Genomic DNA, 24,560 nt, shown 5'->3' on the forward strand with positions numbered 1-24,560 from the left:
AGCATTCCAGGCAGAGGGAACAGCAAGTACAAGTCTATGAGTTAAGAATGTATTCAGGTAAAAAAAAAATTTTTTTTTTAAATGTACTCAGCTCACTACAAGGACATTAGTGTGCCTAGAGCTGAGTGAGTGAGTTACAAATGGAGTGATTACCTGAGCTCAAAAAGTGGACCAGATTATGTACAGCCTTGCAGGCTAAGGCAAGGACTTCAGCATTTATCCTGAATGAGGTGGGAATCAGCTGCAGGAGGGATATAATAAGTGACATGATTACTCACCCAGGAAAGTTTCAGCAAAAGCAAAGTTAATATCTGTTTGGTATAAAGAGCAGTAAAATATTTCAGGAAATAGAAAACACCAACTGACCTGGTACATGGCTTTAAGAAGTCCAACAGCCATTCTTTCCTCCTCTTAGCTCTTCTCTTGGGAAATGGCAGTGTCCTCAGATGACTGAGATGGGGAAGAGAACATGAAAAACTAGGGTTTCCTTGCAGCATCCAGAATCACCAGCCTAGAATTTTTCAGCTTCTCTTTCCTTCTGTTGCACCCTTCCTTCCAACAGAGAGAAAGCATAAAGGAGAGATCTAGAAATTTGTTTGCATGCAATTTAACCCATGATTAAATCACTGCCTAATTTGTTATTTTAGCAATAGATTTTCTAGGTTTTTACAAATAAAGACTCCCAAGGAATGTAATCATTTACATAAAGACACACAACTAATGAATAACAGTACTCAGATCAAACAAAGGTCTTCCTGACTCCAGTCTTTCTTCTCTCCAATAAATAGACCAGTGCTTCTGAAACTTGGTGGCACACTGGCATCACCTGGCTAGCTTCAAAAGATATTGGTGGCACACAGTCTCACTCAGTATGCCCACCTACTCATTCTTAAAAACTACAGCGCCATCCACGGTCTTACACATAGAACAATCAGTCGCCATGGGTATGGGCAGTCTCACCCCGTCACGCTCATCTGTAGCTCCAAGTCTCAAACACTAGGGTACCACAACCTACGTTTACCCTCAAACAACTCCAGTTATAAAGAGGCCGTGGGTACTGGAACAACGGGGGACACAATACCCTCCCACCCCCACTCACAGTCTCACACTCTGTAGCACCAACCATCGACTCGCCTGCGCCCACGGTCACAGATACGACGTGCACAGTCACATCAGATGACAGCCTCACGCTGTATGACAACCAACCACCATCTCGCACCTAGAGTCACACCGAGGGCCTGGGAACCGACGTCCGGGTGACCCCCAGCCCACTCCTCAGCCCATTCCCTACCTGCAGAAGTCAACTGCAGAAAGAGCCCGTCCCTGCTCCGAAGGCTCGGGCAATCTCTATTCCGGCCCACCTCCTGCCTTAAGAGTCTGATGGGAACCCACCCCCGCGGGCCCGGAAAGAAGCAACTGGGCCTCCGGAGGACACAAAGGGACCGCCGGCCCTGTGCTCGCAGGGGCCACTGGGAAATGTAGTCCAGACCAAAAAAAAAAAAAAAAAAAAGCGGCGCTGCAGAGTTCGACTGCACTGGCGCGGCGCTATTCGGGGGGTTAGTAACGCAGCCCCTCTGCCCTGGTCCTCCCCACGCCGGGCTGTTCCAGACCCTGCAAAGGGAGCCTAAATCTCACCTCGGATCCTGGGTCCGCCAAAGGAACCGGGTCGAGCGTCAACTAGAAGGACTGGGACTGAAGTGCGCAGGCACAAGTGCTTGGTCCACCTCCCTTTGCAACGGGGCGGAGAACTTAGAGGCGCCGAGTAGCCGCAGGGGGTGCGGTTCGTGTGTCCGGTCCGCACAAACGGGGTGAGGGACGTGCACCTACAATTGAGCTGGGGTACCCGAAAAAACTGTGTGGGACAGGGAGAGCAGAGAGTAGAGTGCGCAGGTGCATTGTAATTCCACCCAGCTCCGCCTTCCCTAGGGCGTTTTTGGTTCGGAATGGGTTAGCTTGAAGATCCGAAGGGAGTGAGTCACCCTTTGTGTAAGGTTCTTGTATTTGTGATTTGGTGATTATGGGTGTGAATGTGTCCCCCCACCCTTACTAAAATGGCTCTTCTGCTGGGTATCTTCAAAGTCCCCTTACTCTGTCCTTTCAGATATTAATGTCACACCTCCAAAAAGGCCTTCCCTGATCACTCCTCTCTGATCGCCTTAATCTGATCTATACTCCCTTAGAACAATAGCGTTTGTATTTTAAATTTTTATTTATTGTCTCCCCACAAGTTCTATCACAGAACTAATTTTGTGAGTTGCTGCATGACCCTTTGATTCTGTCATTGTGTGTGTTTCTGTGTAAAACTCTGGGTTTTAGGGTGGGTATGATGGTTTTCTGTGACCATGTGTAAGGTTGTATTATTGTGTGACATTTGTGGTGTTACCTGAGAGAATGTGTTATACAGAAAGGGACTGACTGGTGGAGAGTGGGGTAAGAATGTAATAGGATAGTGTGTGTGACAGGTCCTGAGCACTAGTCTAATGGATGTGGATAGTGATTGAAATTTTTCTCTGAGGTATCTAATTAGAAAGCACCAACTGTGTGCCAGATACTCTTCTAGGTGCTGGGATAGACATAGACAAAATAAACTTTAAAAAATCGCTAATAGAATACTAATGAGCAGAAGGACAACCTCAAGAGGCTAAAATATATGTATGATTGAATAACAAATAGAAATCTGGATCTACACAAGGGAATGAAGAGCATTAGAGATGATAACTGTAGGGTAAATATGTAAGACATTTTTATTAATTAAATCTCACCAAAAGATAAGTTACTGTTGAAAGAAAAACAATGTAGCTTTGGATATATATGGAAATCATAGAGTAACAATAGCAGAAAGGCCAGGAGAAGAGAAGGAAGTGGAAATAAACTATGTTTATTTCCTTATAGAAGTGGAAATAAACTATCCTAAGTTTACTACATTCTTTTTTTCTTTAAGATTTTATTTATTTATTCGTCTGAGAGAGCGCACACTTGAGCAGGGAGGAGGAACAGAAGGAGAGGGACAAGCCAACTCCGCGCTGCATGCAGAGCCCAACATTGGGCTTGATCTCTGAACCCTGAAATCACAACCTAACCCAAATTCAAGAGTCAGACACTTAACTGACTGAGCCATCCAGATACCCCTAAGGTTCCTACATTCTTTGTGAAGTAATATAGTATCACTTGAACAAACACTGTAACAAGTGAAAGATTTTCACTCTAAGCCCTACAGCAACCACTAACCTAACAAAATAAAAAGTTATAGCTAATAGTCCAACAAGGAAGATAAAGTGGAATCCAATTATCATAAATCACTCAATCCAAAAGAAGTTAGAGAAGGGAACAAAAACCAGATAGGAAACAAATTGGAAAATGGAAGGCTTATATCAATTATCAGACTAAATATAATTTACTGAACATCCAATTAAGAGGCCCAGAGTTTCAGATGGGATGAAAAAGTATGACTCAACCACATACTGCCTCTGAGAAGTTAAATAGAACTCTACCAATAGTTAGAAATACAAGGATGGAAATACACCACGGTAATGCTGTGTAGAGAAAGCTGGAATAACCTCAGATTTGGCAATGGGTTCTTAGATGTGACAACAAAAGCACAAGCAACCAAAGGGAGAAAAAAACATATATTAGACTTCCTCAAAATTAAAAACATTAACAAGAAAGGACCTTATCAAAGGACATTATCAAGAAAGTGAAAAGAGCCTACAGAATGGGTAAAAATATTTGTAAATCATGTATTTGACAAGTATTTAATATCAGTATATAAAGAACTCCTAAAGCTCAACAAGAAGACAATCCAATTAAAAGATGAGCAAAACACTTGAATTTATATTTCTCTAAAGAAGATATAAACGGCCAATAAACACAAAGATGCTCAATATTATTAAAAATGCAAATAAAACTATGAGATACCACTGTATACCTACTAGGATCAGTATTATCAAAATAGCAAATATTGATGAGGACATGTATAACTTAAAAGCTTTGTATGATGATGTTAAGAATATAAAATGGTGCAGCTGCTATAGAAAAGTTCGTCAGTTCTTCTAAAGCTTAGCATAGGTTTACCATATGACCTAGCAATTCCACTCCCAAAAGAATTGAAATCAGGGGCTTGAACAGATACTTGTATTCCAGCATTCATTATAGCATTATTCAAAATAGCCAAAAGGTGGAAACAACCCAAGTATCCATCAACAGATGAATGGGTAAACAAATGTGGTATGTACATACAATGGAATGCTATTCAGCCATAAAAAGGAATAAAGTTTGAGAACACATTACTACATGGATGGACCTTGAAACAATTATACAAAGTATAAATCATACACAAAGGGACAAATATTGTATTCTGCTTATATGAGATATTTGGATTAGGCAACTTCATAGAGAAAGAAAATAGTAGTTACCAGAGGCTGTGGGGAAGGAGGGATTGAGAGTTGATTGCTTAGTATGTTTAGTGATTATAGAGTTTCCATTTTGGATGATAAAAATTTTGGAAATAGACAGTATTTGTGATTGTACAACATTGTGAATGCACTTAATGCCACTGAATTGTACACTTAAAAAATGTTAAAATGGCAAATTTTGTTAAACATTTTATAGTAATATAAAATTTAATAATGTAACATACCAAAAATTGAATTGTACACATTAAAAGGTTGAATTGTATGATAGGTGAGTTGTATCTCAATAAAGCTGTTAAAAAAAAACTGGAGTAGCTGTATTAATGTATACAACATAGATTTCAGAACAAAAAATATAGGGATAAAGAAGATCATTTCATAATAATGAAGGTCAGTTCATCAAAAGAAAATAACAATCATAAATGTTTATGCATCTAACAATACTTTCAAAATACATGAAACAACAACTGACTAAACTGGAAGAAAAAGAAAAATCCACAATGGTAAATCAGAGAGTCCAATACCATTCTCAGTAATTGCTAGAGGGGCACCTAGGTGGCTCAGTGGGTTAAGCCTCTGCCTTCAGCTCAGGTCATGATCCTAGGGTCCTGGAATGGAGCCCCGCATCGGGCTCTCTGCTCGGCAGGGAGCCTGCTTCCCTTGCTCTCTCTCTGCCTGCCTCTCTGCCTACCTGTGATCTCTATCAAATAAATAAATAAATAAAATCTTAAAAAAATAATAACTGCTAGAACAAGTAGAAAGAAAATAAGCTAAAACATAGAAGATTTGAAAAACACTGTCATTTGAGCTAATTAATATTTACATGGCACTACAACCAACAAATGAAAAAAAATACTCATTTTTTTCAGGAGTACATGGATCATATACAAGGAATATATTCTGGACCACAAAACAAACCTCTTTCCAAAATGAAACTGAATTAGAAATCAATAGCTGAGGGGCACCTAGGTGGTTCGGTCAGTTAAGCATCTGCCTTTGGCTCAGGTCATGATCTGAGGGTCTCAGGATCCAGTCCCACGTGGGACTCTCTACTCAGCGGGGAGTCTCCTTCTCCCTCTCCCTCTGCCCATGCTCTCGCTTGCTCTCTCTCAAATAAAAAAATCTTAAAAAAATAAATAGCTAAAAAATATGTGGATAATTCTCTAATATTTGAAAACATACCGTTTTAAGTAACCCATGGATTTTAGAAAGTATTTTGACCCAAAAGAAAATGAAAACATAAAAATTATGGGATGCCACTGAAGCAGTAATCAGGAGGAAATTTATAGAATCAAATACTGTACTAGCAAAGAAGAAATCAAAGTCTTAAACCCATGACTTCATTTTCCACTTGAACATACCAGAAAAAGAGCAAATTAAACATAATGCAAGTAAGAAAAACAAAGGAAATAATAAAGATCAGAGCAGAAATCGATGAAATAGAAAACTGAAAAATAAAGATAAACCAATGCAACCTAAAGGTAATTCTTTGAGAGTAATAAATATAAAACTAGCCAGACTGAAGAGGAAAGAAAGGGAAATAACAAACTAACGCAAACCAGAAACGAGAGAGGTGCCATTACTACAGATTCTAACATTAAAAGGATAACACAGTATATCACAGCAACTTTAATCCAATAAACAACTTAGATGAACTAGATTTCTTGACAGTCATGAATTATTAAACCTTACTAAAGAAAGTAGTTAACCTGGGGCGCCTGGGTGGCTCAGTGGGTTAAGCCTTTGCCTTTGGCTCAGGTCATGGTCTCAGGATCCTGGGATCAAGCTCCACATCGAGCCCCACATTAGGCTTTCTGCTCAGCTGGGAGTCTGCTTCCACCCCCTCTCTCTGCCTGCCTCTCTGCTTACTTGTGAATTCTCTCTCTCTCTCTCTCTCTCTCTGTCAAATAAATAAATAAATTTTAGAAGAAGAAAGTAGTTAACCTGACTAGCCCTTATATCTATTAAAATAAATAGCATTTGTAATTAAAAACCTTCCTGAAAAAATAAAAATAAAAATACCAGTCCCAGACAGCTTCACTGATAAATTTTATTACACATTTCTATTTAATTTTAATTTCTAGTAAACATTTTAAATTCTCTTAAGCATTTGAAGAAAAAAATGATGATTCTATACTCTTTCAGGATACTGAAAAGAGGGGAAATCTTCTCAAATCACTCTAGGAGTTATCTAGACAAAAATACTACCCCCTCCCAAAAACCACAGACAAGCATCCCTCATGAATTATTAGTAAAACTTTAGCAAATTGAATCCAACAATATATAACAATAATGCACAATGGCCAGGTGATATCTGCCTCAGGAACCTAAGATTGGTTTAAGATTTGAGGCCCAGTGTAATTCACTATATTACTGAACTAAAGAAAAAAAAAGAGAAAATCAGTATTACCATCTCCATAGATGCAGGAAAAGCATTTGACAAAAATCAACATCCATTTTTAATAAACACACTTACTAGGAAAAGGAAAAAACCTTCCTAATAAAAGCTATCTAGCAAAAACCTTTCATCTCCCATTTCACGGAACAACACTGCATACTTTCCCTCTAAGATCAGATACAGGGCAAAGATATCCCTACTTCTATTCAGTCTTTTTTTAAATTAAATTTATTTTCAGCATAACAGTATTCATTATTTTTTCACCACACCCAGTGCTCCATGCAATCCGTGCCCTCTATAATACCCACCACCTGGTACCCCAACCTTGTATTGAAAGTTTTTGCTGGTGAAATCAGAAAAGAAACAGCATTCAGATTTGATAATGTAATGAAGAGTCTAATTCTATTTTTTGATGTTTGACTGCTCACAGATTGGAAAAAAAAACCCACAGCTTTTTTTAAACAAGACACTTGACACAAAGGGAAAACTATCTAGGGTTCATTTCTTTTAGAGTAATTTATCCTAACTTAAAGACAGATTGTCTTACATGTAACAGCTATGTACAAAGAAGTTATAAAATTATCCTTGGTTTAACAATTATAAATGAAAAACATTAAAATTATCCAATCAAACAAGGTAAACAAGGATTTTTGTTCTGTTTTTGTTAAACAGAGCAAAATAACTTAGAGTATATAAAGATAAAAGCTGAAGAGCATATTACTAATGGAAATGGGGTATTTTCACAAAACCAGTATTTTTCCCCAGCCCATCTCCATTTGATGTTAATTAGCATTTAGGGTTTTTTTTTTTTAAAGAGTTTATTTATTTATTTGACAGAGAGAGATCACAAGTAGGCATAGAGGCAGGCAGAGAGAGAGAGGAGGAAGCAGGCTCCCTGCCGAGCAGAGAGCCCGACGTGGGACTCGATCCGAGGACCCCGAGATCATGACCTGAGCCAAAGGCAGCGGCTTGACCCACTGAGCCACCCAGGTGCCCAGCATTTAGTTTTTTTTTAAAGCAATATGCTCATGCCACGTACACTATTTTATGTACAATAAGGGAATAGGGAAGAGGAAAATGAAAGACCAGAAAAACTGTATGGTAACAGTTAAGATGTGGTGGAACCAAATTGCATTTTTCTAATTGAGGATGTCTTCTTTATCTGGAGGAACACAGTTCTGGAGTAATGTAGCAGATCCCTTTTTAGGGATCTGTCTGCTGTTAGAACACATCAATTATATTTTCATCATCCATTTCCAACGGTGCAGATGAGTCTGTTTCACTGATTGGCTGCCTGTCAAATCAGAATCTAATTCACCTCATTAACAAACCCTATTGTTCACAGTAGGCTTTCATTTATACTAAGTATTGTATGCCCTCTTAATCTTAAAACTGCACCACAGGACCATTCTATAATCACCACCTCCAAGTGAATATGATCATTGTTCTCAATCTTGACTCATTCCTTGGGCTGTTTGCCAGCTGCATGGTGGTCTAGTCTCCTCAGCTGCTTCCTCACCAGGCGTGCACAGAAGGAGCATGCAAGCAGCGTGGAGAGTGGCAGAAGTTCCTGGTTTTTAAGCCTCACTCCTCCTCTTTCCTCTTGTGCCCACAAGCTCAGGTGCTCCCTCCTCTGGCACTTGCAGATTTAAACCCCACAAGCCCTGCCAATTTCAGTTCCTTCCTTTTGCAAACCATTTGCAGACTTTCTTGTGAAGCCTGCCCTGCTTCTCCTAGGAAGCTTCATTATGTGAGTAATAAAACTTTCATACCCTCTTGGGATGTGTGTGTGTGTGTGTGATCATCAGTCTTAATATGCCAACCAAATTTTATGGGTAGTACCTGAAAATTGGGAAAGAAATGGGTATCACTATTTCCAACAATTAGGAATAGGTACCGATGTCTTTTTTTCACAGGTGACATGATCATCTATGAGAAAATCCAATGGAACCTCCAAAATTGTAGTAGAAACACTAAGTGACCTTAGTAAAGTAACAGGCTACAAGATCAACGTACAAAAATCAATTGTATTTCTATACGCTGGCAAGGAACAACTGGAAATTGAAATTTTTAGAAATGCCATTTACAATAGCATCAACAAATCTGAAATACTTGGGGATAATTCTGACAAAAGATTTCACTACCTTCAAAAACTACACAATATTCCTGAGAGAAATGAAAGAGGATCTAAATGGAGATATATATTGTGTTCAGGGGTCACAAGATTCACCATTTTAAAGATGTCAGTTCTTCCCAAATTCATCTGTATTTTCAACACAATTGCAATCAAAATCTCGAGGTTTTTTTCCATTTCTGTTTTTTGGTATAAATTGACAAATTCCTTCTAAAACCTTTCCGAGGTATTCACCTAAAAGAAATGGAAATCTAGTTCACACAAAAAACTTTACACAAATGTGTACAGCAACTTTACTTATGATGGCCAAAAGTTTAAAACAATTCATGTTCTTCAGTGACTGATTGACTAAAGAAAGTGTAGTACATTCACACTGAATACTACTCAGCAATAAAAAGGAATGAATTACTTACACATGTTGATGAAGTTCTAGAACCTAGGTGAGGTTCGCTGGGCTGAGGTCCGGAGCCGATGACCAAGAAAGAATTCTTGAGACATCTTTGGTGCAGAATGGTGGTTTATTAAAGCACGGGGACAGGACCCATGGGCAGGAAGAGCTGCGGCCCTGGGTTGTGAGGGTAGGCATGTTATATACCTTGCGGTTGGGGGAAGGTGAGGGGAAGGGATGGGAGGTTTCAACAGAGTTTTCACATGTTAAGGAGGGCCTACAAGGTGCCGGGGGGAGGCCTTGCCCTTATGGCCTGATCAGTGTCGTCTTTGGGTCAGGCATTAACATCAAGATAGTTGGGAGAGGGGCGCCTGGGTGGCTCAGTGGGTTAAGCCGCTGCCTTCAGCTCAGGTCATGATCTCGGGGTCCTGGGATCGAGTCCCACATCGGGCTCCCTGCTTGGCGGGGAGCCTGCTTCCTCCTCTCTCTCTCTCTCTGCCTGCCTCTCTGCCTACTTGTGATCTCTGTCTGTCAAATAAATGAATAAAATATTAAAAAAAAAAGATAGTTGGGAGATTCTTGGTGGGGTGTTATGATCCTGCTATAATTTACATTCCCTTCTACCTCAGCCTCCTCCAGTTTATGGTGGGGAGGGAGACATTAGGGCTTTAGGAACTGAGAGTTATTTGCCTCTGGAAATTTGTGCTATTGATAAGGTAACCTCCCTGTTTAGATCTCTAGGACATCTGTAGAGCAAGGGAGATTCCTGTTCTGCAGGACTGCGATCTCTGCAAGTTAACTATTTATGGTTTTATGGCAGTCAGGGGTGCCTGAGGAATGCTACACATAATACGGAGGGGAGCCGGTGGAGAGGGGGTGCAAGGCACCAGCTTTTGCTTTGTCTTCAGCCAGCCTCCTGTTCCCTCATCAATGTAACAACATATCTGAATCTCCAGGGAATTAAGCTGCATGAAAAACCAATGCTTATATTACATATTTTATCATTCCATTTATTTAATATTCTTGAAAGGTAAAATTACAGAGATGAGAGAACAGATTAGGGTTGCCCAGCCTTAAAGAGGAGGCTGGGGGCAGAAATGACGTAGGGGTGGCTATAAATAGACACATGAAATATCTTTGTAATGATGAAAATATTTTAAATCTTGACTGTGTCAATGTCAATATCCAGGTTGTGATATTATATATAATATTATATATAGTTTTGGGAGATGTTGTCATTGGGAGAAACTGGATAAAGGGCACATGGGATTTCTGGATTATGTCTTACAACAAATAATTCTAGCAAATCTAGAATTATCTCAAGTAAAAAATTAAAATTAAAAAGCTAGGCCAAAAAGTAAATAAATTCTAAAGTGGTAGACCAAAATCCAACTACATTAAATGTAAATCCACTAAATGTGTCAAATTAAAGAGTAAGATTGTCATTATTTTTAAAGTAATGCTGTTTAATAACATACGCACTTTAAAAAATAAAACAGGTTAAAAGCAAAAGGGTAGAAAGAGATAAACCATGCACTAACCAAAAGAAGGATGGTGAAACTATAGTAATATCAATATAGACCAGACAAAAAAAGCAATTATTATAAAGAGAAAATTCTATAAGAGACTGTTGGATCAATCCATAAGAAAAGTTACCACAACTCAAAATATATATCATCCAATAAGAAAGCTTCAAAATATGTAAAGCAAAGTTAACAAATCAAAGGAGAAATAGACAAATCTACAAGCATAAAAAAATCAGGACGCTGGACGGACATAGAACAATTAATTCTGTTCTTTTATCATCTCTAAATAAAATAAGCAAAAATAATTATTATAATAATTCAGTAGACAGAAAAAAATTACTATTGGTAGAGACAAAAGACAGCAAAACTTATTTGGAGGACTTGTTCTGTCTTATGTAGTGTTTGGGAGTCTCTTGTCCCTTCTTATATATTCACACTACTCTGAAAAAAATGCCCTTTATCGCCTAGTGAAAGGAAGACTATCTTCTACTGCATCCTGGAGGTAACATAGTCATGTGGCCTTTATAAGGCTTCATGGTAAGCTTATGAGTCAGAATCCTCTCTGATACCTTCAACCACCACAAGGTCCTGATATTTAGCATGCTGTAGTCTGCAGCATTTTGTTCTTTGTGAACATACCATAGCAGAAAAACACTGGGTTAGTGTTTTCATAGACATTTTCTCCATTTTAGTATCTACTGAAAAATTATTGCAGTCTTCAATTTTCATTGTCAATAGTTTTTTAATTTTTCTGGAGTCAGAGCCAAACGCACAGGAAATGCTGAAAAAAAGAGTGAGATCTTTGGAGCAGAAGTGACATATAGCCTGCTTTGTTAGATTTTTAGGTTTTTGCTCCTGGTTATTTCTCTACTTTCCCCCGTAGACTTTCCACTCCCGACATGACCTTTCCATTTGATGGCTCATGTCTTTGCCCTCTTCAACAGTATCTTTCTAAATTACCAGTATCACCTTTGTCCATGTAACACACACTGAATATGGAGTAACACAGAATTAAAAAGCATGGGTGTTTCAGTAATATGGATTCACAAAGCTCTAAAATCCTTCCCATTTAATATCTTGGTGACTGTGGTTTATTGGTAATCTTTAAGTTTCAATATTGTAACAGGGGCCAGTCAGAAACGCAGAAACACACAAAGAATTAACAGAAGGACACGGTCTCTGAAAAAACCGCAGGATTCGAATCAAACGGTCACAAGAACATACACCGCGACCATGGTCACACAGATGATCGCGAATTCGCATGACCCCCAAAGTCACTGGATCTGAGAGTCTCTCGACTCCGCAGACACCCTACCCCAAGTTCCACGGCCGATATCTCCCACACACGGTCACACAACGCCACTCCTCTTTTCTGACTGCCAACAGAAGCTTGAGGCTCAAGCTGGCCCTTCTAGTCCCTCCACGGACGCCTGATTTTTTGGCCCACCTTCCCCCCACTAAAGTCCGGGAGGGGCCTGGACCAGACGGAACTACACCGACTCAGCGGCGCTTCCTTCACGGATCACGCACCATAACCCCGGGAACAGGAGACCCAGCCAACCATAAGGACCAAGAGACTTTTCGCAGAAAATTGACTTGGCCGTGAAGACCTCTGGGAAATGTAGTTCGTATCCTAAAGTTGTGCACCCTTTCAGATTCTTCTCAGCACCAAGTTGCACTCCCGGGCTCCGAGTAGAGTGCCCGGCTCAAGCGAAGCAGCTGCAGCAAAACTCAGCTGAACCTCCTCGGCAGATCTAGACAGTCCTTAAACGCAGCGGTAGATTATTCCCGCTACTCGCCGGCAGGAAAGCCGACCCGCCCCCCCGTGAGCCGCGGGGGCCTCTGGGAAGCGTTGGCCGGCGTCTAACGGACCGAAGCTCGTGCTGCCCTCAGGCACAGCCGGCGCTGACCTTAGAGGCTCCTCAGATTCGGTCCGCACCCGCGGTGCCCCTTGGGCGGCACTGAGGTGTGGAACTGTGCCTATCTCCGCGGGTTCGCTGGTGAGTCTCCGGGAGGCCGCGAGCTCTGAGTCCGGGACCCTTTGTGCTGGTTGGGAGTAGGGGCCTGCGGACCCGCTGCCTGTGGTGCTGGAGGAGGATGCCGGTGGGGCTGCACGGGTGCGGCTGGTCCCCCGAGGCCGTGGGAGGGGCCCGTGAAGGACTGGGAGTGTAGCGTGCTGTGACTGTTTGCCAGACATTTGTTTGCGACTAAGTGTGGCCGTGACACCGTGTGTGAGCGGATTTGGGGGACGTGCTTTTTCCTTCTGTTTCATTATGAACGTGGATGCGAACGTGCGTGATGTGGGATCGTGAGTGCTTGAGAAGCTCCGTGGAGGAAAGGTAGAGCACGGCTGTGTGTGTCGATTTGTGCGACTTTTTGTACCAGGGCTTCATTTCTTTGGTTTATGGTAACTGGAAATACGTTTTTATGAGAGCTACCAATAGCCCCAACACTTTTAGTATTTATTTATCTTAAATTTTATTTTTGTCTATTAGCCACGTTGTTTTATGTGCGTACTAACTTCCTGCCCCTTGTCCCCGACTGCCCGCCCCAATCGCAAAATATAGAAAAGCTCAAAGAAAATAAAAATCATTCCGAATTCTGCCAGCAACTATCAAAATTTACTTAACCATCTTTACCCCCTCTGTGAATACATACACACCCATTCATTTATTAACATATATGTGCATAATAGCTTGGAAATTGTTATTACACTATACATACAGTTCTGTAACCTACCTTTGTCATTTAACAATACACTGTATCTTTCCATTTAAATTTATGTCGTCATCTTAAAGTTTTTCATGCCATACATTTTTTTTAAAGATTTTATTTATTAATTTGACAGAGAGAAATCACAAGTAGATGGAGAGGCAGCCAGAGAGAGAGAGAGAGAGAGAGAGAGAGAGGGAAGCAGGCTCCCTGCTGAGCAGAGAGCCTGATGCGGGACTCGATCCCAGGACCCTTAGATCATGACCTGAGCCGAAGGCAGCGGCTTAACCCACTGAGCCACTCAGGCGCCCTCATGCCATACATTTTAGTACATTTACCCCTTTTGATGGGTAATTTGTTTTATCCAGTTTCTTGCCATTATGAACAACGTGTTTATCAGCAATTAGTTGTCATATGTTATAATGCGCTTTTCTAATTTGTGGGGGGTGGGGGACAGGTTCCTAGAAGTGTAACTGATTGGGCAATATGTATGTGTTTATTAAAGAGTCCCTAAGGGGTGCCTGGGTGGCCCAGTGGGTTAAAGCCTCTGCCTTCCGCTCGGGTCATGATCCCAGGGTCGTAATCCCAGGGTCCTGGAATCGAGCCCCGCATCTGGCTCTCTGCTCAGCGGTGAGCCTGCTCCTCCCCCCTTCTCTGCCTACTTGTGATCTCTGTCTGTCAAATAAAATCTAAAAAAAAAAAAAGATTCCCTAAGTCTATCCAATTATTGTCCTGTAAGGTTCAAATAATTTACACTATTATTGGCATAGTATAAGATTGCCTATATCCATACACCCTGATAACAATGATTATCTGCTATTAGTAATTTTTGCTAACTTCATAGATACAAAATTTTCTTAATTTGCAGTTGTTTGGTTACTACTGGTCAACATTTAAAAAAATTTTTTGTGTGTGTGTGAATTATGTATTTCCCAAAATGTTCTTCTAAAGCAGTATTCTGTTTTCAAATTTATTTTCTAGATTCTTCAGGTATTCATTTATTCATCAACACACCATTTATTGACTGCTGTGTAACAGGAACAGTTCTAGATGCTTCAGGTATAGCACTGAACAAAAGAGAAACACTCTGCTGTCATGGTACTTACATTGTCGTGGTCCAGATAATAAATGAGGTGAGTTAAATATCACATATATTCAGCAGTGAAAAATATTAAGAAAAAAACAGGAAAAAACAGAAAAACATACAGCATTTGAGAAGGGAATTAGAGTTTTAGATGGGGTAGCCAGGAAAGGCATCCTGAAAAGGTAATAATAAAGATTTGAAGGAAGTAAAGGGGCTATTTATGCATATAATTGAGAAGGCTATTTATGCATATAATCTAGGCAGCATGGACAACAGTTTAAAAAGTCTTGAGGTGGGACAAACCATAAGAGAGACTTAATCTCACAAAGCAAACTGAGGGTTGCTGGGGGAAGGGGGGTCCAGAGAGAGAGGTGCGGTTATGGACATTGGGGAGGGTATGTGCTGTGGTGAGTGCTGTGAAGTGTGTAAACCTGGCGATTCACAGGTCTGTACCCCTGGGGATATAAATACATTATATGTTTATAAAAAATTTTTTTAAAAAAGTCTTGAGGTGGGAACATGTCTGTTACAGCAAAGAGGTTGGTGTGGCTGAAAAAGAGCAAATGAAATGAAGACTAGTGAGAAATGAGAGAAGGGAAGTGGAGGGAAGGGGGCAGATCAGGTTGAATCTTATGGGTCATATTCTGATTTTGGCTTTCACTGTGAATGAGCTGGGAAGCTGTTGGAGATTTTTGATCATGGGAGTGATCTTACCTGCTTACGATATAAGTGGATCACTTTGGCTGCTCTGATAAGAGAACTATAGGAGGAAGACTGCAGTGGGGGGTCAAGGGCAGAAGCAGAAAGACCAATTAGGAATACAATACAATAAGTACAATAATCTAGGGAAAAGATGTTGATGATCTGGACCAGAGTAGTAAAAATGGCGAGAAGTCATGTATTAGATATAATTTAAAGATGGAGCTGATACAGTTTGCTGATGGAACTGATGTGGAATATAAGTATGACAAGATAACAAAACATTTTTTAATCTGAGCAACTTGAAGAATAGAGTTATCATTAACCGAGAAAGGAAAGACAGTAGGAAAAACTGACTTGGGGCATAGGGAGATAGTGAGATTTCAGTTAGGAATTTAGTATATGAAGCAGGGGATGTCCACTAGACATCCAAAGAGAGATACTAAATTGGCTGTATGGTATATAAGTCTGAAGTTCAAAAGGATCTAAGATCTAGGTTGAAGACATAAATTTGGTTATTATCAGTATTTAAATGATATTTAAAGTGTATTTACTGAATGAGATCAGTTAGAGGGTAAGATAGATAGAAAAAGGTAGAGGGGTCAGTCCAACAAAGTCTGGGAAATGAGGAGGAACCAGCGAAGAGGATTGACAGGAGCTAGTTAGAATGGCTGGAGGGAATGTAGGTGAGTTTTTTTTTTTTTTAAAGATTTTATTTATTTATTTGACAGAGAGAGATCACAAGTAGGCAGAGAGGCAGGCAGAGAGAGAGAGGAGGAAGCAGGCTCCCTGCTGAGCAGAGAGCCCGATGCGGGCCTCGATCCCAGGACCCTGAGATCACGACCTGAGCCGAAGGCAGCGGCTTAACCCACTGAGCCACCCAGGCACCCCTGTAGGTGAGTTTGATTTCCTGGAAACGAAAGGAAAAATGTGTGTTAGAAAGAACTGTGTCAGTGCTGCTGATAGGCAGGACTATGAGGACTGAGAAAAGAATGTTGACATTAGTAACATGAAAGTCATTGGTGATCCTGAAGATCAGTTTCAGTGGAGTATGGGGCTAAAGAGAGAAATGGAGAAGAAAATTGGAGCTACATGGGGTGTTTGGGTGGCTCAGTGGGTTAAAGCCTCTGCCTTCGGCTCAGGTCACAATCCCAGGACCCTGGGATCAAGCCCCACATGGGGCTCCATGCTCAGCAGGGAGCCTGCTTCCTCCCCCCTCCCCAGCCTCTCTGCCTACTTGTGATCTCTGTCAAATAGATAAATAAAATCTTTAAAATTAATTAATTTTTTAAAAAAATGGAGCTACAAAGTATAGACAACCCTTCAAGTTTTTCTCTGTAAATGGAAAAGGGAGGGAAATGGAGGGGTAGATGGAGTTGGATTTAACCAAAGTGTTGGTTTCATGAACTAATTAGGAATAATGTGAGAGGCAAGAGTGTCTAAGTTGGCAGGAATTAATTATATTGATTGACTGTGAATTTTAGTCCAGATAGGTAGAAAAGTCAGGATAGGAAGGTGAGGGACAGTGGAAAATTGGTAGAACAGAGGAATGGAAGTTCTGATGGGGTTGGAGAACTGTTGGGTTGGTTGTAAGGTAGAGAGATTGGAGGATATTTGCCCTTTAGTTGTCCACTGTTTTCAAAATAGAACTGTCTTCCTTTTTACCAATATACCAGTTTAAGAAAACATGAGAGATTATCAGCTACATTTTAGTAGGGGTTACAGAATGATTTCTATCTATATCCCTTCTTCATTTACTGGCTGGAATATTTTTTTAAAGAAAAAATTTCTGTCATCAACTCTTTGGTTACCTTGAGGAAAGTTTTTATAGGAAAAATAAAATAAATTGATTCTTTCCCCTTTTAGGTTTTCAGGCTATTGAATTGGTTTCTTAGCATTTCCCAGTGAATGATTACTTTACTGTTATATACACATCGATTTTGATATTGTGGTTATTTCCTTTGTGAAGCTCAAATTTTTCCCATCTTTGGTTATCTCTTTGAGAGGCCTCTAAGTCTTTTCAACACATCTCCAGAAGTCTTTGATAATGTTCTACATTCTGGTATGAAGGGATATTCCAAGATCATTTTGAACATTTCCTGCCCTAGGCATGGAATCAAGCATTTCTTTCTTTCTTTTTTTTTAAAGATTTTATTTATTTATTTGACAGAGAGAGATCACAAGTAGGCAGAGAGGCAGGCAGAGAGAGAGAGAGAGGAGGAAGCAGGCTCCCTGCTGAGCAGAGAGCCTGATGCGGGACTCGATCCCAGGACCCTGAGATCATGACCTGAGCCGAAGGCAGTGGCTCAACCCAATGAGCCACCCAGGCGCCCCTCAAGCATTTCTTTATGGTCAACTAATCTACAACAAAGCAGGAAAGAATATTCAGTGGAAAAAAGAAAGTCTTTTCAGTAAGTGTGTTACTTGGGTTACTTGTGTGTTAAATGGGTACTTTTTTTTTTTTTTTGAAGGGCACAAACTACCAATATTTACTCAATAAGAAATAATCTGAATCGTATATTTATTAAGGAAATTGAATTTGTGTTTAAAAACCGATGACCGGGGCGCCTGGGTGGCTCAGTGGGTTAAGCCGCTGCCTTCGGCTCGGGTCGTGATCTCAGGGTCCTGGGATCGAGTTCCGCATCGGGCTCTCTGCTCGGCAGAGAACCTGCTTCCCCTTCTCTCTCTGCCTGCCTCTCTGCCTACTTGTGATCTCTGTCTGTCAAATAAATAAATAGAATCTTTGAAAACAAAATAAAACAGAAAAAAACCCATGATACCAAAAGCGAAAGCAAGGAAGTTAAAAACAAACAAGTGGGACTACATAAAATTTAAAAGCTTATGCACAGCAAAGGAGACCAAGAAAATGAAAAAGCAGTCTTCTAAATGAGAGAAAATATTTACAAATCACATACCTGATAAAGGAGTTTATAAATATATAAAGAACTCATAAAACTCAATAGCAAAAAACCCCAAACAATCCAATTTTTAAAATGGGCAGGAGAGCTAATAGGCATTTTCCCAAAAAAGACATACATACGGCCAACAGATACATTAAAAAGATAAAGTGATATTCAGCAATTAGTGATCTGGAAGTGCAAATCAAAGCCACAATGAGGTGTCACTCACATCTGTTAGAATGACTATTATTGAAAAGACAAGGAAAAGCAAGTGTTGGCAAGGATGGGAAGAAAAAGAAACACACTTATGCATTGTTGATTGCAATGTAAATTGGTAGAGCCACTATGGAAAATAGTTGAAGGTTCCTCAGTAAATCAAAAATATAAATGATCCAGCAATTTTACTTCTTGTTATTTATCTGAAGAAAACAAAAACACTAATTTAGAAAGATTCATATACCCCCATGTTTGTTGCAGCATTATTTACAATAGCCAAGATATGGATACAACTTAAGTGTCCCATTGATAGATGAATATGTAAAGAAAACGTGTGTGTGCATGCACGTGCACATACATACATACATACAATGGGATATTATTCAGTCATAAGAAAGGATGAAATCTTGCCATTTGTGACAACATGGATGGACCTCGAGGGCATTATGCTAAGTGAAATAAGTCAGAAAAAGAGAAGTACTATATAATTTCTCTTTTATGTGTAATCTAAAAAAATAAAATAAAATGTCACCCTAAAATACCAAGATCATTGATAAAAAGAACAGACTGATGGTCGCTAGAGGAAGGGCGTTGGGTAGAGGATGAGAGAAATAGGTGAAGGTTGTCAAAAGGTGCAAACTTACGGTTTAAACTTAAGCCCTAGGGATGTAATGTACAGCACGGTGACTATAGGTAACAGTACTGTATTGCATATGTGAAAGTTGCTAAGATGGTACATCTTAAAAGTTTTCATACAATAAAAAAATTCTTGTAACTATGTAAGGTGATAGAAGTTAACTAGACTTATTTTGGTGATCCTTTCACAATGTACTCAAATATTGAATCATAATATTGTACACCTGAAACCTATATAAGGCCGTATGTCAACTAGACCTCTTTTTTTTTTTTTTAAAGATTTTATTTATTCGACAGAGGGAGCACAAGCAGGAGGAGCAGGAGAGGGAGAAGCAGCCTCTCTGCTTAGCAGGGAGCCTGATGCAGGGCTCGATCCCACAACCCTTGGGATCATGACCTGAGCCAAAGGCAGACAGATGCTCAACTGACGGAGCCACCCAGGCACCCTTCAATTATACCTTAATAAACAAAAAGACTTTCTAAAAAGGAAACTACACACCCAGAGAATTTCACAAGTGAAATCGCAAACATCTAAGGAAGAAATCATAACAATCGTATATAAACTTTCCCAGTTTATGTGAGCTGAACACTTGCCAACTCATGTTATGAGACCACCCTTACCCTGGTACCAAAACCAGACAGAGACAAGAAAAAAAACTGCACACTAATATTTCTTATGGACTAAAACCAAAAATCTTCAACATCAAAATGAAAAATTGAATCTAGCAATATAAAAAGGATAATATATCATGTCTAAATGATAAATAAATAAATAATCTTTAAGTTTAAAAAAAAAAATTATTTTGTATTCCCAAAATGAACCCTTAAAGATTTATTTGAGGGGCGCCTGGGTGGCTCAGTGGGTTAAAGCCTCTGCCTTCGGCTCAGGTCATGATCCCAGGGTCCTGGGATCGAGCCCCGCATCGGGCTCTCTGCTCCTTGGAGAGCCTGCTTCCTCCTGTCTCTCTGCCTGTCTCTCTGCCTACTTGTCATCTCTGTCTATCAAATAAATAAATAAAATCTTAAAAAAATTCTATAAAGATTTATTTGAGAGAGAGAGCATAATCGGGGTTGGGGGGCAAAGGGAGAGGGAGAAAGAATCCTCAAGCAGACTCCCCACTGAGTGGGGAGCCCAATGCAGGGCTCAGTTTCAGAAACCTGAGATCATGACCTGAGCCAAAATCAAGAGTTGGCCACTCAACTAACTGAGATACCCAGGCACCTCAAGATTAATTTTAAGTTCATTATTTGAAAATTAGTTACTGTGGGCGCCTGGGTGGCTCAGTGGGTTAAGCCGCTGCCTTCGGCTCAGGTCATGATCTCCGGGTCCTGGGATCAAGTCCCGCATCCGGCTCCTTGCTCAGCGGGGAGCCTGCTTCCTCCTCTCTCTCTCTCTGCCTGCCTCTCTGCCTACTTGTGATCTCTCTCTGTCGAATAAATAAATAAAATCTTTAAAAAAAAATTAGTTACTGTAATTCACCAGAAGAAAGTAAAGAATTATATGATCATTTTGATAGATGCAAAAGAAGCACTTGACAAAATCCAGCATTTATTCATGAAAAAAATAATTCTCAGCAATTTAAGAGCAGAAGGGAATGTTCTTTATTAAAGGTCAAAAAAAAAAAAAAACCCAAATACTAGAGCTTACATTATACTTTGTGTTGAGATAATGCTTTACCTCTAAGACTGGCAACAAAGTGAAGATATCCTCAGACCACCATTATTCACCGTTCTATTGGAAGTTCTAACTAGTGCAATAAAGCAAGAGAAAGACAAAGACACACAAATCAGAAAGGAAGAAATACAGCAGTTTCTGTTGGAGACAACACAACTATTAAGATAGAAAACCTCAAAGAATCTATAAAAAAGCTCCTAGACCTCTTATATGAATTTAGCATGGTTGTAGGATACATAATCAGTATATAAAGTTAAATCATTTTTATATTCCAGCAATGAACAATTGGAATTTGAAATAAAAATTTATTAGCATGCCCCAAAATAAAGTACTTAAAAATAAATCTCAGAATATGGGTAGGCCCTGTATGCCGAAAATGAAAAAAACTATGATCAAAGAAATAAAACATAAGTGGAGAAATATACTATATTCATGAATTGAAAGACTCCTATTTTCATTTGATCTTTAATTTGATTTATAGATTAGACGCGATCCCAGTCACGTTCCTAGCAATCTTTTTTATAGATAGCAATGAAGATGGAGGTGGAACTTAAAATGGAAGGCAGAATGAGACAAACTTATTTACATGTACTATTATATAAATGTAGGACCTAACTGTGTTGAAGGTGACATAGAAGAAACCCTCTTTAAATAAGAGCTCACATTTTGTAAGTCCTTAACGAAAATATAATTTTTTTGAACCATCCTTCCAGTTCACATACTGCTGCTATTAGAAATTTTTTTTTTAATTTGAGAGAGAGCAAAGCAGGGGGTGCAGAGGAAAAGAGAACCCCAAGCAGATTCCCCATTGAATGGGAACCCAATGCAGGGCTCGATCCTAGCACCCTGAGATCATGACCTGAGCCTGATGTGGCGCTCAATCCCAGGATCCTGAAATCGAGACCTGAGCTGAAGGCAGACACTTAACCAATGGAGCCACCTAGACGTCTATGCTGCTATTAGAAATTCTGTGATGAAATCCATCATGGGGCACCTGGGTGGCTCTGTTGGTTAAGAAGGGAAAGAGGAAAGAGAGTAGAGGGAGTTCTGATTGGTGTCCACTCTTCAGATAGTTGATGAATTCAGTTCACCATAAGCAATTGTTTTTAAATAAAATAATTCTCTTTTAGTCTGTACCCATGCCCACCTTTTTTTTTTTTTTTTTTTTAAGATTTTTATTTATTTATTTGGCAGACAGAGATCTCAAGTAGGCAGAGAGGCAGGCAGAGAGAGAGGAGGAAGCGGGCTCCCTGCCGAAAGTGAGCCCCAAGCGGGGCTATATACCAGGACCCTGGGATCATGACCTGAGCCAAAGGCAGAGGCTTTAACCCACTGAGCCACCTGGGCGCCCCCATGCCCACCTTTTAATAGACCGATGTCCACTACTAGAACTGGAACAGTCCTGACAACAGAATGTGCTGGTATGCACCTCCAGGCCCAAAGGGCTGCTATATTCAGGAGATAATATGCAGAAAAATAAAATATCACAAATTTTTCCATATCTCTACTCCCCCCATTTAAGGAGTTAAATACCTTAACTCCTGTTATCCAGTATTGTGTCACATTGTAACTCAGAGCTGCAAGGGTTGCTGGAAAAGCGGGTAACAGGAAAAGGGGAATAGAATTACCTTCACTGTCCTGGATCAATCATGATTCATCCTTGGGAGAATGTATATTGCCATGTGAAAAAATTAGTTTTCAAGGAATAAAGTGAGGGCAACTGGCTATTGTTGGTAACATTATCTGCCACATATAGCCTTTTGGAATATGCTGGTTCTCTCTCCTTAGCAAGGTATCAAATTTTCTTTACAGAATTTTGCACTGTTACTGCTGGGGAACTACTGAGACACCCATTTTATTCTGCCGTTCTCTCTCTCTCTCTCTCTCTCTTTTTATTTGAAAGAGAGAGAGAGACAGCGAGAGAGGGAACACAAACAGGGGGAATGGGAGAGGGAGAGGGAGAAGCAGGCCTCCAGCTGGGCAAGGAGCCCAATGTGGGGCTAGATCCCAGAACTCTGGGCTCATGACCTGAGTGGAAGGCAGACACTTAACTGCTGAGCCACCCAGATGCCCCTCTGCTATTCTCTTAAGGATTGATTGTAATGGTTCTAAGAATGTGGGGTTCCCAGGGTCACAGTGCTTATTAGTGGTAGAGAGACTAGAAAGCAAATCTTTGCTCTCAAGTCACTGTTCTTTCCCACTATAATTCATCTGTCCTAAAGCTTTTCTAAAAAGATGCTTTAAGAAAAAACTTCAAATGAGTGACAAAAATCAATTACAATCCAACAACAACCAAAAATATTTTTTTTACTTAGTAAAATAAGATTAATTTTCTTTAAAGTAAAACTGGGAAAGAAACTGTGCACGGTGGGGGAGGACATCTGCGTTGTTCATTATACACTATAGTACTGATTGCAATGGTATGTGTTTTCTTGATTAAATTTTATTTTGGAGAAAATAATAGGTGAATTTTTATTTTAAAAACTGAAATAATGCTACTAGACTTGTAATAATATGAAAAACTGTGTCCTGTTTCTTTTTTCCCCATCCCTAATTCCTGTTTCCAACAAGAAAGCACTTTTAGCTCCTAAATCTCTAAGTGTGATTTCTTAAATTTCTTCAGTTTTTCCAAATCACATGTTTATCTTGTTATTATTTGATACTTTACAGATTTATATGTATATTTTTTACTATGACAGATAAGAATTTAACTCTCTTACCACCACCAATATCTCTGATACACATCACTCAGACACACAAACTTCTTCTTACTCCTTCTTTGAAATATATTACCATTTTGGGCAAATTCCCATTTTGTTGGTAATGTCTCAATACATTAAAATACCTTAGGTATTTTGTCAATTTCGTAATTATCTTGGTTATGTTCTTTCATGGAGCTATATAGCTTACCGTTCCTTGTGAACTGTTTTGTTCTGTTTTCTCATACAGAGTTATTGACAAATTCATGGGACATCTCCCACATATGAGCTCTTATTCTGACCCACCTTATGCCTAAGCTATGCATGATCATTCTAGTCATCCTTATACCTGTCAGCACCTCTGGTATGAATATTCTTGGCCTTTCTGCTGGATCCAAGAATCATTTACAGGGCAACCTTTAATCCACAGTGTGGGTGCAGGTTTCTGAAACCACAAAGCGTGCCTGGTCTAATGGCTTTTCTTCTCTTTCACAGCTTTGCCTTTTCAAGCCCTGTCTATTACCAGAAAGAGGAAATGACTGAATCCCAGGTAAGTTTTAAGTAGTATATTTGTTCTCTACTATATTCTGTAATGTGGTTTAAAAGGATTACAATAATCCGTACAGTAAATTGGAAAATCCTATATAGATAAACTTTTTCAGAGGAAATAAAGTTGGAAGATTAAGATCAGGAAAGAGTTAAAATATGGTAATGCAGAAAGGTATTCATCTAGAGAGATTAAAGTTGGGCTTCAGTTTTCAGTTTCATTATTATAGGTGAAACAAACCAGAGCAAAAATTCATGACATAATTTGTATTGTAAATAAAAATTAAAATGAACTTTTCTTAGGAGAAGTAAGCTCTTCTTTGACACCTAGGTCAGTGAATATATTAGAGTGTGACCTCTTTTTTTTTTTTTTTAAGTTTTTATTTATTTATTTGACAGAGATCACAAGTAGGCAGAGAGGCAGGCAGAGAGAGAGAGGAAAGCAGGTTCCCTGCTGAGCAGAGAGCCGATATGGGGCTCGATCCCAGGACCTTGGGATCATGACCTGAGCGGAAGGCAGAGGCTTAACCCACTGAGC

The 24,560-nt window shown here is 39.7% G+C and overlaps 2 protein-coding genes across 7 annotated transcripts in view; one reads left to right on the forward strand and one right to left on the reverse strand.

Annotated features, from left to right (window-relative positions):
- Nucleotides 1-12,397, reverse strand: part of LOC122911610 (zinc finger protein 570) — a 39,105-nt gene extending 26,708 nt beyond the window's left edge. The window contains exons 1-2 of one of the 6 annotated variants that reach the window (XM_044256512.1): nt 12,386-12,397; nt 367-552 (exon numbers count right to left, since the gene is read on the reverse strand). In XM_044256512.1, coding sequence (XP_044112447.1) covers nt 367-399 — 33 coding nt within the window. In that variant the 5' untranslated portion in view covers nt 400-552; nt 12,386-12,397. The other 5 variants (XM_044256511.1, XM_044256508.1, XM_044256509.1 and 2 more) reach the window with 5 other exon arrangements.
- Nucleotides 12,398-12,706: 309 nt separating this feature from the next.
- ZNF569 (zinc finger protein 569) overlaps nt 12,707-24,560 on the forward strand; it is a 58,249-nt gene continuing 46,395 nt past the window's right edge. The window contains exons 1-3 of the mRNA XM_044256421.1: nt 12,707-12,855; nt 14,549-14,700; nt 23,972-24,026. Coding sequence (XP_044112356.1) covers nt 14,696-14,700; nt 23,972-24,026 — 60 coding nt within the window. The 5' untranslated portion in view covers nt 12,707-12,855; nt 14,549-14,695. The remainder of the gene's footprint in view (nt 12,856-14,548; nt 14,701-23,971; nt 24,027-24,560) is intronic.

This window comes from Neovison vison, chromosome 7, assembly GCF_020171115.1.
Source record: "Neovison vison isolate M4711 chromosome 7, ASM_NN_V1, whole genome shotgun sequence".
In the NCBI taxonomy this organism is placed as follows: domain Eukaryota; kingdom Metazoa; phylum Chordata; class Mammalia; order Carnivora; family Mustelidae; genus Neogale; species Neogale vison.